The sequence below is a fragment of the Platichthys flesus genome, chromosome 3 (genome assembly GCF_949316205.1).
Source record: "Platichthys flesus chromosome 3, fPlaFle2.1, whole genome shotgun sequence".
Lineage (NCBI taxonomy): Eukaryota > Metazoa > Chordata > Actinopteri > Pleuronectiformes > Pleuronectidae > Platichthys > Platichthys flesus.
In genome coordinates this window covers 9,434,267-9,450,478 of record NC_084947.1, presented here as the reverse complement: position 1 = coordinate 9,450,478, position 16,212 = coordinate 9,434,267, and the positions used below count along the sequence as shown (strand labels likewise).

The 16,212-nt window shown below is 45.6% G+C and overlaps 1 protein-coding gene across 1 annotated transcript in view; it reads left to right on the top strand.

Moving 5' to 3' along the window:
• The window catches only part of LOC133942050 (zinc finger SWIM domain-containing protein 6), a 44,958-nt gene extending 28,958 nt beyond the window's left edge, over window positions 1-16,000 (top strand). The window contains exons 5-14 of the mRNA XM_062381769.1: window positions 395-574; window positions 1,073-1,243; window positions 1,580-1,726; window positions 2,167-2,313; window positions 2,550-2,810; window positions 3,683-3,818; window positions 10,820-10,977; window positions 11,168-11,331; window positions 11,931-12,012; window positions 12,110-16,000. Of these exons, the coding sequence (XP_062237753.1) occupies window positions 395-574; window positions 1,073-1,243; window positions 1,580-1,726; window positions 2,167-2,313; window positions 2,550-2,810; window positions 3,683-3,818; window positions 10,820-10,977; window positions 11,168-11,331; window positions 11,931-12,012; window positions 12,110-12,975 (2,312 nt within the window). The 3' untranslated portion in view covers window positions 12,976-16,000. The remainder of the gene's footprint in view (window positions 1-394; window positions 575-1,072; window positions 1,244-1,579; window positions 1,727-2,166; window positions 2,314-2,549; window positions 2,811-3,682; window positions 3,819-10,819; window positions 10,978-11,167; window positions 11,332-11,930; window positions 12,013-12,109) is intronic.
• Window positions 16,001-16,212: the final 212 nt, after the last annotated feature.

Here is a 16,212-nt window from a genome sequence, read left to right as displayed (position 1 = left end):
TCTTGAGAGTTAAATCCCTGAATGTGCTCTCCTCCCTTGAGACCTAGCCACTTTTCATATTCTGTTTGTTCCAATTTACTCCAAAATGATGTGTGTGCAGTCAGCGTTGCCTCGGGACTAGTTAAGTTGTCTTTTTTCAAAGAGTTTTGTCTTCCAGTGCAAGATGGCGGCAGCATAAAATGTGCTCTAAAGGGGAAAAAAGAACCAATGTTATGATGTTGCACATCTTTGAAAACTGCCTCCAGCTTTCAATCTTGCACGATAACTGTATTTTAGGAAGTTTTAAATCTCATTGAAAAACACACCCTCACGCATTGCATGACTCATGCTTACATCATTGTAAAGAAGGGCAGGTAACTGATGTGTGTGTGTCTGTGTGTGTGTTTATGTCCAGGTGCCCTGTGGATGTGCATCGTACTGAACCCCCACTGTAAACAGGAGCAGAAGTCATCGTGGCTGCGTCAGCTGCGCAGATGGAACAGCGTGGACGTCTGCCCCTGGGAGGATGGTAACCATGGCAACGAGCTGCCCAACCTCACCCACTCACTTCCTCAGGGTGCCCATGGCAACCAAGGTCAGAGATTGACAAGTTTTGTGTGTCTGTCAATCACGTGTTCACTTCCTGATAATGTGTCTCCTTCGCAACGGTGAAGGTGAGAGGTTCCAAATGGAGCTTCTGAAAGCACCAGCGGTGAAGCCTCCACCTATAGTGTGTAGAATACTGACTCTTCAACTCAATATCTGTTTTGTTCTGATTTACTCAAGACCATCAACAGGTTGCTTGTTGTTTTTCCCATGGAGCACTTATATCCTGAAAGCTTTGTTTCAGTTTAATCATCCTGTCACATATTCTGTGGTGCAGCCGCCTGTTCAGGCTGCCAATCTTATAGGCTGAGGGTTTTTGGTCTATTTACATTAATTATGCAAATGCCCCAGAATGAATTTGATGTATAAGTAAGCAGGACAAACAAGCTGTTAATTGACCACGTATGAGGGTCCTACCTGCCTGTTTCTCACCACACGATCGGGCATTAACTCCTCCTCCTTCCTTCTTCTTCTTCTGCTGCTGCAGAGATGCGGCCCCACAGGACGGTGTTCACTCGGGCCATCGAGGCCTGTGACCTGCACTGGCAGGACCGACACCTTCAGCACATTATCGCCAGTGACCTCTATGCCAACTACTGTTACCATGACAACCAGGAGGGTTCCCTCTTCGACGCTCGTGGCTGGCCCCTGTGGCACGGTGAGTCCGTGTGTATACAGAGTTCCCATGGTCATGGAAAACCTGGAAAAGTCATGGAATTTTAAAATGTAATTTTCCAGTCCTGGAAAGGTCATGAATAAAATCCCCAAAGTTTTGGAAAAGTCATGCACATTTGTTATATTCATATTTTCATGTCGTTCATTTACGCTGAGTTTTAAATAATTCATATTCTTTTCAAGAAATACACTCAAAATATAAGCAGAGATTTCTAGAGATTTCACAAAATGTTCGTTCATGGATATTTATTGAAAAGTCCTGGAAATCCATTGGTCAAAATGTGTATGAACCCTGTGTTACATCATTGTTATTCCTCAGAACATGTCCCAACCGCATGTGCCAGAGTGGATGCTCTGCGGTCACATGGTTACCCAAGAGAAGCCCTCCGATTGGCCATCGCCGTGGTGAACACGTTACGGCGGCAGCAGCAGAGGCAGCTGGAGCACTTCCGTCGGCACAAGAAAGGTTCATTTCATTAATATTATTATAGGTTCCCTTTTGGTTTCAGAATAAAAAAAAAACAAGCATAAGCACACCATCCTCACAAGTTCACTTATTATAAATACAAAACTTGTATATTATTACTCTTTATCATCACAGAATCAGGAAAAAGCTGAGAGAAAAAAGAGAAGGTGAAGTTGTCAGTAGTAAAGAGAAAAAAATATTGTGTGGCTGTAAAAGATTATTCATTTTATTTGTCCTTCATTGTCATCATTCTTTTCATGTAAGAATTTCATTCCATATTTTTCAGTCCTTTTTTTTATATGAGTAATTTTCTAGTATTTTTCAATCTGCTTTGATTTGTGAAGGCCAATGAATAATTACAAAATATTCATTCCAAAAATACATGAGTGTTTTCAGCACTGTCATTTAACCATGTGTGTATCTGGCCTCTCCTTTCTCAGAGATCCTCCATAAAGGCCACACCTCCGTAACAAACATGGAGGGCTGGGTGGGACACCCCCTGGATCCCATCGGTACCCTGTTCAGCACCCTGACGGAGTCGGGACGAGCAGGAGAGGAGGGCTCCAACACCTGCTTAGACCTCTCAGGTACTGCAGCGTAACAAGAGTGCTCCATACAACAAATTCACATTTGTTTATATTTACCACATACTGTATGATTGGTATTTATCTATATATGACGTTTCCTATATTAGCGTCCACTCAGTGCCTCTGCGTCTCCCACAACTAGCCCAGGAGGCAGAGGAGTGAACAGAGCGCTGCCCCTGAGGCGTGGATCTTTATTCCGGATCGTTGTTGGATCATCTTCTCTCTCCTCTCTGCAGACTGCTCCAGTGTTATAAGTCGAGCAGAACTCCAGCGCATGCCCGTGCAGCGATTGCTGGGAGACGGTGAATCGTACGTGGCTCTCGCAGTGGAGACGGCGCTGATTGGCTTGGGCCAGCAGCGGGTGATGCCTGACGGACTGTACGCCCAAGAAAAGGTCTGTCGCAACGAAGAGCAGCTATTGGCCAAGCTGCAAGAAGTGGAACTGGACGAAACCCTGGTCAAAATCTTCCGCAAACAGGCCGTCTTTCTGCTGGAGGGTGAGGCCGCTGAGAGATTCAATTTCATGCTCACTGTTCCTTTTAATTCACTGCATCTCCGCAGTCTCCACACGTATACATAGACACACCTCCTCACATCGGAAAAAAACACATTGGACTCTGTCTCAGTATTTATTATCCTTTCATTTTGTGGTGCAAACAGAGGCCGAGCTGCCCTGGGCCAGACCAAAATGAGCTCTTTACACAGCTACACCGGGGGTATTGTGTCAGCACACACATGCATGTGCACACAACAGTGTGTACATTTACAGGACTGCAGCAGTACGGGGCTTGGTTATGGAAGTGGGAGAAGGGGGAGGAGGGAGGTGCCACATCCTGGAGGGGCCTGGGCCAGTCAATCTCCATTCCAGTCCCCACCCAAACCCCAGCTCTGCCTCGGTCCCGGCACGACCACCCACCTCTGGCTCCATTACTAATAGAAGACCAGGCTCCGAGGCCTCCGCAGGCCCCAGGAGGCTGCAGCCGCGCCACTGTGTGATGTGGTCTGCGGCTTCGGAGCCTGTTGGGGTTTAAAATAACCCACCAGAGACGAGGGGAAGCGCAGGAAGAGAGGGAGGGAAGGGAGCGAGCGTGAGGCCAAGTCTGCACACACGACCATATGGTTTTCGACGTCACGGTTTGTTTTAATGCCGCATGGTGTTGCCTCTTCCTGACTGGAAGGCACAAACCAAATGAGTCTCACAGCACACAATGGAAAAACCACAGCTCAGAATACGGCACCTGTTGATAATAGTCTGTTTTGTATATACTATAAATGAATTGAAACTTCCACTTGTTTGTTCCGTCACTAAAGCCAGCCTCTCCCTTTTTTTTTTTTGTCTTTGTTTGCTGTTTGTTTTTTTCTCAAACAGCTGGTCCGTACTCTGGCCTGGGAGAGATCGTCCACAGAGAGAGCGTCCCCATGCACACCTTCGCCCGTTATCTCTTCACCTCTCTCCTACCTCATGACGCTGAACTGGCGTACAAAATTGCACTGAGAGCCATGCGGTAAGGTCCCTTTACGTGCTTGTGTGCTCCTGTAATCATGTTGAAACCGTGAACTTCAAATTTAATTGATATGGACTCGAAGAATTCAAATGTTGACCTTTTGGATTAAGAAAATCATCCAAAGTTTGGACAAATGGAGCCTTTTTAAAACCACTAGCCTCCTGAGACTGGAGGATCACGTTGAGATTGGTCCAGATTCCAGCTCTTAAAAATGTTTGCTATTGTGACACCTCCTAGTAAATCAGATCCTGATCTCTCCGCATGTTTTTCATTCCTAAAACATGGCTCTTGAAATGACTTGTTTGCATTCCTGGGCTTCTTTTCTACTAAGCTTCAAACCTACCATGCAACATCCTGGCCTACACACAGTTTTAACTATGACAGAGATAGATTACAAAAAATTATAATGTTACATATACAATATAAGACATCGTTACAAAAAAGGCTTACCTCTGTGTAATGTCCAGCTCCAGTCTTGAAAATGTTTCATATCTATTGGCTCATTCAACCCGATCTCTGAGCCAATCGGCTACTGTCGGTTGAACACTGTTTTCTGTCCTACTAGTTTCTTTTATCACAAGAGTGGTACTGTGTTGTGTTTTAGGTCAAGTTGACATTTTGGCCAATTTCTAATAACATGTCTATATGAATGCAGATAAATGAAAACGCCAACAGCCGATGCATTTCTGTCAGTGTCCTCGACCTCTTTTGCTCAACACAAGGACTGTGAACCTGAGGGCAACGAAAAACCTGCTCGAACATGATTGGTCAAAATAGAAACGTAAAACAGAAGGCTTGTGGCCCCTAACTCTTGTCCTTCACCTACAGATTCTGTATATTCACATTCACAGAATCTGTTTAGAGAGTTCAGGTTTTAAAAGTCGGACTTGAATTGATACTCATCAGCAGCAGCGTTGTTACCATGGCCACTACAGTGTATACAGCTGATCGGGATTCCTCTGTGGAAGGCATATCTCCAAAAACGCTCAAAGCGGCTGACCCGTCACAAGACAGAGTTTCTAGGAAGTAGGCGGAGAACTTAAATGGAACGCTTCAGACACGTGGTGAAAAGAAGGTCTGCAGTGGTGCTTTTGACAATTTATGCATATTTTTAACATTACGGCATCTAAACCTATTTCAGTAGACCCCCTCCCCCCAAATTGAAGTCATGAATCTTTAAATGACCAGAATATGGGCACTTTAGGCTCCTGTGTGTATTCATCTGTGGCCAATGTGTACATGTGCATGTGTGTTTAACATTCTGCGCTGCAGTGTTTTGATGTTGTGACTAGTGGGAGCTGGATCAGTGAATATTAATTACATTAATGAGAGTGTAATTAGTGTGGCTGTAATGAGGAGAAGGCGCACACACACACATACACACACACACACGTGCTGTGCCATCAGGGAGAGGGCAGTGTGGGGCGGATGTTTGTTGTGTTTCCATTAAGCGAGGCCTCTCTGAGTCCATCGCCGTAAAACTGTTAAATGATTAGTGAATGAATGAGAGGGGAGTTTTTTTTTCCTGCAGAGACAAGCGGGGAGCAAAACAACAACAAACACATCATTCACACGTTCCCACAGTTCACCAGTTAGGAGGAACCAGGAAGTGAAACAAAACCAAAACAACCTTTTTTTTTTCTCACTGGAGAGTGGTGTGGTTCGGAGGTTGCACATCCAGCCGCTGTGCGTCCGAACTCGCATCCCGTCACCTGCTCTTCCCAGAGCTGACCGCTCCCCGCCATCCCTCGCTTCCTCCCTTCACCTTCCCTGTTTCCTCCCCTCACCTCCTCTGTCCTCACTCCTGTGGTGTGAAAACAGCGTTTTAGAATAATACGGCCACTTATGGGTGCTCCTGGGAGCCAGGGGTGTCTACTCAGCACATAATGAATGTGTGTAATGTAGCGTAGTGTAATATGATAGCATATACCTCCCCGCTCCCACGGGACGGCGGACAGTTAAATATAGAGGAGGGGGTAAAGGAACCAGGGCTATTTTAATGGACCTATTATAACACTATCATTGATACAAGAAGAGAGAGAAAGTCTACTCACGCTCTCATTTACACACACATACTTTTTCACTTCTCGCCTGCTCTCTCTATTTGTCTTCTCTTTCACAGTTGCTCTTAAACCGGCTCTTTCTTTTTTTTCTTCTTTTTCTAATGAGTGGAAGTCAGACTGACTCCGTGCGCAAAGTGCTTATCCAGTAGTGTTTTTTAAGTGTGTGTATTTGTGTGTTTACGCACCACGGAGGAGGTTCATTCAAGTGTGTGAGAGCAGCATGTGCCGTGCGATGGCTCGGTGTGAGCAACCAACACAAATAACACAGGAGCGGCTTACTGGTTCACGGGCTGCCCGGAATTCAACTGCAGCCACAGAAGAAGGAGAAGGAGGAGAAGAAGAAGAATGTTATCATCTGAGATTTTCATATGCAATTTCAATCTTCCAATGTTAGTGAATCTTGATGCTCCCTGTAATCCGCAGCTGCTGATCATCTGCATAATCCATAATCTATGAATATATATACAGCGCAGTTTATCATAGCAGCAGTCAGAGGCTGTTGTAAGACAGTGAAGTGATCTGTCACTGTCACTCGCAGGTAGCCAACATCATTTTCTCTTAAGTAGTGGTTACCCGCTAAATGAAAAGCAATGTTTTCAAATTAAGATGCTTGGAATCCACAGTTGGGATTTACCTTTATGTACTCTAAAGCAGCAACATCACTCTATGAATATATACTCAAATGGCTGCAATTTGTGTGTGCAGTTAAAATCTTTGTTTGTGTTCTGATTATATTGAACAAAACATTTTCCTCTGAGTTCCAGAAAATTCCTGCAAACCTCAGTCTCATTAGCAGAGTTTAAACCACAGGAACTTAACCCAGGATCTATAGGAACCTTTACAGGGACTCAATGTGTTTCAACCACAGAAACCAGGCTCTAAATTCAATCCCAGACTAATTTATTCTAATTTCCCCTGGTATTGACTTCGCAGTGGAAACACAGGTGACCAACCGTCTGCAGGAGCCTTTCAGATACTTGAAACGGTTCCTGTGGCTTTAAGTTCTAGGTTCATTTGGTCCAAACGCAGCTTTAGATCCCTGAGAAGTTTTGTTTTTTGGATGTCAAGATTTCCAACCTGACTGATGTCTTCCCTGCTGTGCGGAGAACAATGCGTCCTGTCAGTTCAAGAAACGTTGGCACTGAAGAGCAGTGAACTGACATTTTTGGGGGTCACCCTCATAAGTTGTGTGCAGAATGATTTGACCTCTCTCCTGTCAGGCATCGTGAGGGTTTCCACCTTTTGAGTTTGTGTATAGAGTGAAGGTCTTCCAGCGGATGTGTCGCTTAGCTGACAGACGTGCGCTTAATGGATTATGAAAAGTGAAGGGTGTTTATAGTCGGAGGGGAAAGAAGCACGAGGCAGAGAGGTCAGTCCTCATGGTGATGCTGACCAGAAATCCAAAGGGCCATGGAGTTTGGGTAAAATCACGGAGGGGCTGCTCTTCATCAACATCTTGCTCCTTCTTCTTCTCCTCTTTCACCTGTCACACATTTTCTTCTTCCGCTATAACAACTATTTCACACCAAAGTTACTGGGTGTACAGACTTTTTTTTAGCGTGGGTAAATCTGGTTAAATTGGCAATTTGCTCCATTTCTGTTGGTTGTGGAAGAGTTTGCCTTTCGCTTTTTCCCCGGTGCGTCAAGTTCCACGTCAGGAACGTTCTAAAAACCCGAGGCGCTCTCTGAACTTGCTGTCTTGCCAAATTAGGGTGTTCACCCGGGTGTCATCCTTCCATCACAGCTGATCAAAGCCTGTTTCTATTGCGGAGTCATGTGACCTGGGAGTCGTATCCATCCCCGTGGCAGACAGAAGCCAGATGTTAGAGAGGGTTTGGCCCCCCCTACACACCGGGTATTAACATGTGGTGTTGGGGATTCAATCACTCAGGTGGGAAGCACTCGGATCAGATAGATGTGACCACCTCTGAATGTGGTCTGGGCCAGATGTGTCCACATTCTTTGAGCAGTGTGAACACGAATTTTGTGCTGGTCACGTTGAAGGACCCCCTACTCAGCTGACGTCCTCTGACCCGCTGCAGTCTCACTACGGAACTCATTTTTCCTCTTCTCTGTGATTTGTTTGTAACGACCAGCTCAAAATACCACATAATGGTCGATGCCTTCCTTAAGACACACACACACACACACACACACACACATACACACAGAGTGACATCGGACACACGTGTGTAGTAAGACTGGGTAAAAACAAAATATCTTGGTCTTCATGAACAGAGGTGATATACGTGTTTGTTAGTATAGAGTGGGGAGGTGAGATCAGATCACAAGACGCATGTGGGGCCACATGTTAATGCCATGTGTGAACACACACACTCAGCCGACCACTTGTGATCGGATCACAAAAAACACACATTAATACCAGGTGTGTGCAGGGCCTGAGTTGGTTTTTAGACCAGTGGAAAAGGAGCTTACATGTTTGAATTTATCCAAATTCAAACCATCTGACCCAAAAACAAGCCATTAGTTACCATTAGTAAGGACGTTATGTTTTCAATTTGTTTGTCTGTTAGTCAGCAGGATTATGCAAAATCATTCCACAAAACCTGGTGAAATATGGTTTGTCAAGGGGGCCGAGGAGCCTGGGAGGACATGTGCGCTGTGAGGTGCTCGCCACACGGTGTCTGTCTTCCATGCGTCCTCCACACTGCTGTCCTTGACTGTCTCTGGTGCGATGAGTACGGCCGTGTTCCTCTCAGATGTGACAGGGTGCTACACTGCCACAGGAGCCGTTGGACACCCGAGCTGCCCCCCCCCCCCTTCACTCTGCGGGGATTGATTGCCTCTTTCCAGCTCCCTCTGTTAGTGTTTTATATATCATCCATGATGCACATTTATATCCAGCCGTGGCAGCGCCGTGAAGAGATATGACTTTAATTTGATGTTTTAAGCACACTTGACACTGAATTGAGAGTTTGTATAGTGTTATTTGGCAGAGAAGATGATCATGTTTATAGACAGCGTGCACCGTTTAGCGGTAGTTTACAAGGTGCTCGATGGGAACGCACCCGTGGGGGGGGGGGGGGGTCCTCTCTGCTTGTGCTCAGGCTGAAACCCCTCAGAGAAGTCCACGAGGATCTTTTTTTTTTTCTCCAATCATTTATGATTTTTTGTTCCTCACTGAACAATAGCCCAGTATGGATTTTCCTCCCAACATTTTGAGGAGGTTATTTTTCAGCTGGCCAGGCGTCTCAAGCTCCCATCCAATGGAGGCCTCTGGCTCTCTGGTGAAAACCAAACAAAGACTGGAATGTTGATGAGGCTTCCATCTTTACCCAGGGCCGTTTTCTTTTTTTTGTGCTTTGCTACACCCCAGGAATCTTCCAGAAGGCCCCAGTGTTGTTGAAGCTTTTAGCAGCTCCATTAGATGTGTGCAGCTGTTGCCAGGGCTTCCAAACATCTCAATTTTACACAGAGTGTGAGTTTTCACACACACGCACATCTCGACCGGGGTTTTGTCACCACATCTCTCGGAGACGCTCCCTCGCCCTCTTGGGCTAAAAAGCGAGCAGAGAAGAGGAGGCTGTTTTTTTCCTGCATGCCTTCACTCAGGTGGCAACAGTATCACATGCACTTTGCTCTGAAATTGAAACTGGCATTTAGCATCACATTGCTTTCACTGGGCTGCTTTGATGTGTTTTCAAAAGGGCAGGTGTGTGTGTGTGTCTGTCTGAGCGTGTGTGTGTGTGTGTGTGTGTGAGCTCACTGCCTCCTTTCAGTCATGTGTGTTGGTATTTGTTTGATGTGTGTCCAGCCTTACGGGGCTGGAAGGTGAATTCCCTAATTTCCCCGTGGACTCAATTAGCTTTGTGATTGGCTGAGAGAAGGCCAGGTTGCGCTGTCTTCTGAAGGAAAGGAGACCTTTGAAACTGAGGTGGTAGCGCAGGGAAGAGGAGTGAAGCGGAATAGGAGATGAGCCGGCCACAGTGGTAATGGTGGTGATGCTCGTGGTGCCGGCGAAGCCTCGGCCCTGTCAGTGTTATTATAATGAGAGAGAGAGAGAGAAACTAGTGAAGCTCCTTCATCCTCTAGCAGGTGTTGCACAGTGCCGACTTCATTATGACCAATTAGAGTGAAGAAAATACTAATTATACCTTGGTTTCTAGGTGATTAAATACTAGGTTGCAAGTAAATTGCAGTGATAGGCTAACTGTAATCCCCCTGTGATCACTGAAGTCATTTTCATTTTGAAGTCACTTTCAGACCGACCGTCATAATGAAGACTTCCTGTCTGTACAGTAATTCGGTCTGCCTGCTTGTTTCTGCGAGAAGAAAGAAAAACGATCTCACTGTGATGTGGCTGATTCGTGTCTCTCTGATTTTCATTTCAGTGCCACTCGTTCTTTCATAGGCTGGTTATTATCTCCGCCCAAAGGAGGTGGTGTTTTCACCCCCGGCCTGTTTGTTGGTTTGTTGGCAAGATTACACAAAAACAACATCATGGATTTTCACAGGACTTAGTGGAAAGATGCAGAATGGGTCAGGGATTAACTCTTGGTGCGGTTCTGAGAGAATAATTCATGAATCTTGATGAAATCCGGCATATTTAAGGGGACTGATATCTATGAGTGGGGAATGTGGTTTGACTTGATTTGATTTAAGGAGGCTGTTGGGCCTTTGCTGAGGCTTCAGCAAAGGCAAACTTCTAGTTTGTTTGTTTGTTTGCAGGAATATGCAAATATGAATCAACTGATTTTCCGTGACATTTTGTTGAGACGTGAGGCATGAGATGATGTTTATGGGACTGATGTTTATGAGTGCATTGGGCCTATGTGTTCTACCAGGTGCCATTCTAAACACACACACACACACACACACATTCTAGTGGTTTACTTGTAATAAATCATTACGAGCGACTTTTATTTTATGTAGTTGATTGATTGTTTAATACATTTTCTCCATTTCTGTGTGCTTAAGGTTGCCGGTGTTGGAGTCGACGGCCTCGTCCGGTGACCTGTCTCGACCCCACCACATCGTTTCGGTGGTGCCCAACCGCTACCCGCGCTGGTTCACCCTGAGCCACATAGAGTCTCAGCAGTGTGAGCTGGCCTCCACCATGCTCACTGCGGCCAAAGGTACAGATGCAATCACAGGAACCGGTATAAACCCATCGTACAGTAACGCTAACTCTCAGATAGCACAAGCAACACACTCATAACACCCATCATTCAGATCATTGCACCTCCAACTGGCTGGTGACATGGAGGAGGATTTACATACAAACAAGTGCATGCAAATCATTTCTGCTTTGGGTGTCTCTTCCAGGTGACAGTCGCAGGCTGGAGACGGTCCTGGAGTCCATCCAGAAAAACATTCACTCCTCGTCTCACATCTTCAAACTGGCACAGGACGCGTTCAAGATCGCCACTCTGATGGACAGCCTGCCTGACATCACACTTCTCAAAGTCTCTCTGGAGCTGGGGCTGCAGGTACGCAGACGCTCAGTGTGTGTCATGTTTTTATTTAATCGCAATTTTTGTCCGAATCCAAACCAATTAACACAACATTTTCCTTTAATATCCTGCTCATAAAAAGCCTCTATACTGTGAGTCCCACTCTGTCTCTTTTCAAACAACTGTAAAACTACTTTGAATTCCTGAAATTAGCTCACAGCTCTGGAGGATGAAGTCTCCTGTGCAGGCCTCAGCGGCTCAGTCATGTATAAACCTCTTGGGTCGACTCCGGTGCTCTTGAATCCTAATTTGGAAAAAACTTGTGATGGAGTTATCGTCTTGGAATTTGGGAACCCCAGTGTTGCACTGCATGGGGCACAGGGTGCTCCTTATTACATGGCCATTTCCCAGCATGCAGCGCAACCACCAGACCTCCTGACTCCCGTGATGTCTACCATGCCAACACTGATTAAACTCTTTTTGTCTGGGTTGAAGATTACAGAAAGGACAAAATTAATTACTGTCCCCGGACAAACTTATAATGTTCCTTTATTTCATTATTTGCTTTAAAATGCAATGTTGTTTAATGTCACCTCACCTGTCGTTCCCTCTGCTCCTCATCCCATCTTCCTCAGGTGATGAGAATAACTCTGTCCACGCTAAACTGGAGGAGGAGAGAGATGGTGCGCTGGTTAGTCACATGTGCCACAGAAGTTGGTGAGTCACTGCGGCTGGTTCGCATTTTTTTTAAATGTTTTTATTCTTTGCTGTTTCCATTCCCTTCTGATCACTCTGTCCTGTGTGGGTCCTCCAGGTGTGTACGCGCTGGACAGCATCATGCAGAGCTGGTTCACCCTCTTCACCCCCACCGAGGCCACCAGTATCGTGGCCACCACCGTCATGTCCAACAGCACTATCGTCCGCCTCCACCTGGACTGCCACCAGCAGGAGAACCTGGCCTCGTCCGCCCGCACCCTCGCCCTCCAGTGTGCAATGAAGGACCCTCAGAACTGCGCCCTCTCTGCTCTGACACTCTGTGAAAAGGACCACATTGCCTTCGAGACAGCTTACCAGATTGTACTGGATGCGGCGTCGACGGGGATGAGCTACACGCAGCTGTTCACCATTGCACGCTACATGGAGCATCGCGGTTACCCGATGAGGGCGTATAAGCTGGCGACGTTAGCCATGGCTCACCTGAACCTCAGTTACAACCAGGACACACACCCGGCCATCAACGATGTGCTGTGGGCCTGTGCCCTCAGCCACTCGCTGGGGAAAAACGAGCTTGCCGCAGTCATCCCCCTGGTGGTCAAGAGTGTGAAGTGCGCCACCGTGCTCTCGGACATATTGCGGCGGTGCACGCTGACCACGCCGGGGATGGTGTCTGCGCTGCACAGCCGCAGGAACTCTGGGAAACTGATGTCGCTGGACAAGGCGCCGCTCAGGCAGCTGCTGGACGCAACCATCGGGGCCTACATCAACACCACGCACTCGCGCCTCACACACATCAGCCCGCGCCACTACAGCGAGTTCATCGAGTTCCTGGGGAAAGCCCGGGAGACTTTCATGATGGCTCACGACGGACACATTCAGTTCACGCAGTTCATAGACAACCTGAAACAGATCTACAAGGGCAAAAAGAAACTAATGATGCTGGTGAGGGAGCGGTTCGGCTGAGGGTGTGGCCGGGGGTCACCTGATGCCCCCCCTCCCTCCTCACTCTAGTACTTTTCTATTAACTTGCGTTTGCCTTTTGAACTTCTTTTGGACTTATGACATAGACAAGTAAAAAAGAGGACTGTGACTTGTAGAATGAAGCAAAAAGAGAAAGGAAAAGATGACAAAAAATCAACAGAGCCACACGCGGTATTATTGTTCTTGCTGTTGTTATTGTTATAAACATTATTACTATTATTATTATTAATAATATTATTACTACTACGTGTACAGAAGTGTTTTTATTTTTCAGAAGAGAGGAAATTTGTCACGTTGTGAATGTTGTGCGTATTTCTCTACATGTGTGCGAGAGGAAAATGAAAAGTGAAATGGCTTTTTGTTATTTTTTATGATTTTAAAACATCCTCTTCCCCACCCCCCCCACACCTTTTTTTTTTTTTTGTTGAGTATATTGAGTTACTTGTTGTCAAGTGGCTGAAGCCCTTCCACAACAGCGCTTGTGTACAAACAAGACAAAAAAACGAAGAAAAAAAAAAAAACGTCTCGACATCCTCAAAGAGAAACTAAGGCTTTAAACCACACGGAGCACCTCCCTCTGTCTAGGCCCTCACCGGTGGGCGCTGGGCAGCACTGCACAGCTCGGCTCGGTTCAGCACAGCTTGGTTTAGCACTGACAGAAAGCTGCCATCAGCATTTCTTCAGACGCAGCAGCAGCAGCAGCAGCAACAGCACTTGAGCAGCCATTCGTTTTTTCTCTGGGTCCCAGGCATTAGCTTCATTAGACACACACAGACAAACACACACACACACACACACACAGACACAACAACGCTCTTAGCTAACTCGTGTTGTTGTCCCCCGCCCACATCATGAGTAGCAGCATCACCTGTTTCACAGAGGACGGGAGGCAGTGAAGACACATTAGACACAGATACCGAGTATTATTGTTACATCAATGTCATGCAGTACCGCTGGGTTATTTTCAACAGCCAAAATTTGGCTAAAGAATAAACTGATATAGTGTAGTTTTCTATAGTTGAAGCGGACGCCCAGAGGGAGACGACTACCTCATGACACGATACTGAACCTGCTCCCAGTTTTGTTTTTTCTTGGCTGTCACGGTATTTATTATCTCGGATGAGCCGACAGTGTTAATGAAACCAGAGATTCACTAGTGAGACCAAGGTTATGAGGAGATTGTGATTCCCGCGCTCGGCTCTGCTGTACGTCACCGCCCTGGCATTGGTACTTATACACAACCCCCCCCCCAATACAAAGGAATTGGCTCTGACGCACTCTGAAGATGTATGTCAGTACCCCCCACCCCCCCACACACACACACACACACCCTCTCATCTCTGCAGCCACCATTGCACGGTATTTTGTTTTTCCGGACGAGGCCAGTGTCATTTCCCTCTGTGCATGTGAATCATAGAAATTAGACTTTCTGCTGTTATAGTTCATTGTGTGGAACCTTCAGTAATTGTCAACCAGAACGTTCTCAGGGATTTCTCTACACAGGAAGAAAAAAGAAAAAGGCGGAAACAAATGAGCGACTGACTACAGGAAAACAGAAAAGACAAAAACACGACCCAACATGAGCGAGCATTTATTGTACTCTGTATATATGCCATAGTATATGTCTGAATATGGAGGATCTGAAAGTATATGTTAACTAATTTATACAGAGTATTCTATGTAATGTGAAATACTTGAAGCCGCTGTAGTTTGCTCTCTCTCTCGCTCTCCTTTTCTTTCTCTCTCTTGTCTTCTCTGTCTCTTTTGTTTCCTCCTCTTTTTGGTTGAAAAACGGAACATATCAGAAGGACTTGACCTTTTTTACCGCGTTGACGGCTTTTTGGACTGGCAGGGCCGCACGTGTTCATACTTGAGACGCTGGACCCCGTCAGAAATGCAGGTTGAGTCAAATTGGTGATGGCGGAGAAGAAAATAAAAATTCATTCCTGCTGAAGCACAGGGAGGGGGGGGGGGGGGGGGGTCGACTACTTCAGGACATCGGTCGATTTAAACAAAACAAAAAAAAAAAAAAAAAACACACAATAAAGGATTTCTTGAAGTACTTAATTATGCATGTAAGCTGTTGTACTAGCACTCGTTCTCCATTGGATCCTTTGGGGGCGAAGAAAATACTATAATGTGCTTTACACAGGAGCTAATTGAAGAAGAATCCGGTTGAAATAATCATGTATTATGTGTCCAGCCTTACATGCTTTTAAGGACATATCTCGGCTGAAGTAATATAACACTTGTCGGAGCAATTTAAAAGTCGTGCAACTCAATAAGGCATCGCAGTGGTAATTATGCACAGGTTCAATCTGCCCTGGATTCACAGTTCTCTCTTCCATCCACCACAGAATTGCCAGTGTCTCCTCTGCACTGTTCGGCTGTCCTCTCATTAATTGCCTTTCTTTTTACCGTCTTCTTTGTATCAGAGTTTTTTCTCTCTTCTGTTTCTCTGTGCATCCGTTTCTCCGTTTTGCGTTGATTTGAGATGAAAAAAAGCAGCCTTCTCTCTTGCCGTGTCTTAACGCTTTAAAGTAACCAAACAGGAGATCTGTCTAACAACCAAACGTGTCCGAAAGAGGTGAGAGGCGACCCACCTTGGTCCCAGCTTTAGTGTCCTTAATTAGTAAGTGAATGGCTGTGTAACTCATGCTTTAACAAAGCAATTTCTCACGTGTGTTTGGTGGAAAAAAAAATCTTACATTGTCCAGTGTCTCTTGTTCTCTTCAGAAACAGTTTCCTCTGAGTCTTTCTAGCTGTTTTTATTTCCTTCTTTGTTTTATTTTTATTATTTTTTGTTTGTTTGTGTAGGAATCTTCTGCTCTCCCAGTTTATTTATTACAATGACCCATGTATACATGCTTATGAAATTAAGATTTGATACACCGATATCAATTTATTTATGTAACTAAATCACTGTTTTATAATCTTGTTAATGAGTCAATAATTGATTTGTTTTTTTGTTTTTTTGTTTTAATAAAAGTTAGTTTTTTGAAATGTATATTCACGTGTTTCAGAGCTGATTATTGTATTTTTTTGTTTGTAATCCTTGCTCCCTGACACAGGATGCATTTTTGTTATGTGCTGTCATGGGTCGATGCAGAAGCTGCGCCCGTTGGTCGACTCATCAGTCAGGACGGAGCAGATCTCCATCAAACAGCCGCCTCAGAAAGCCAGAGAGGGGATCACTCTGTCCGGCAGCAGCCTTCACGC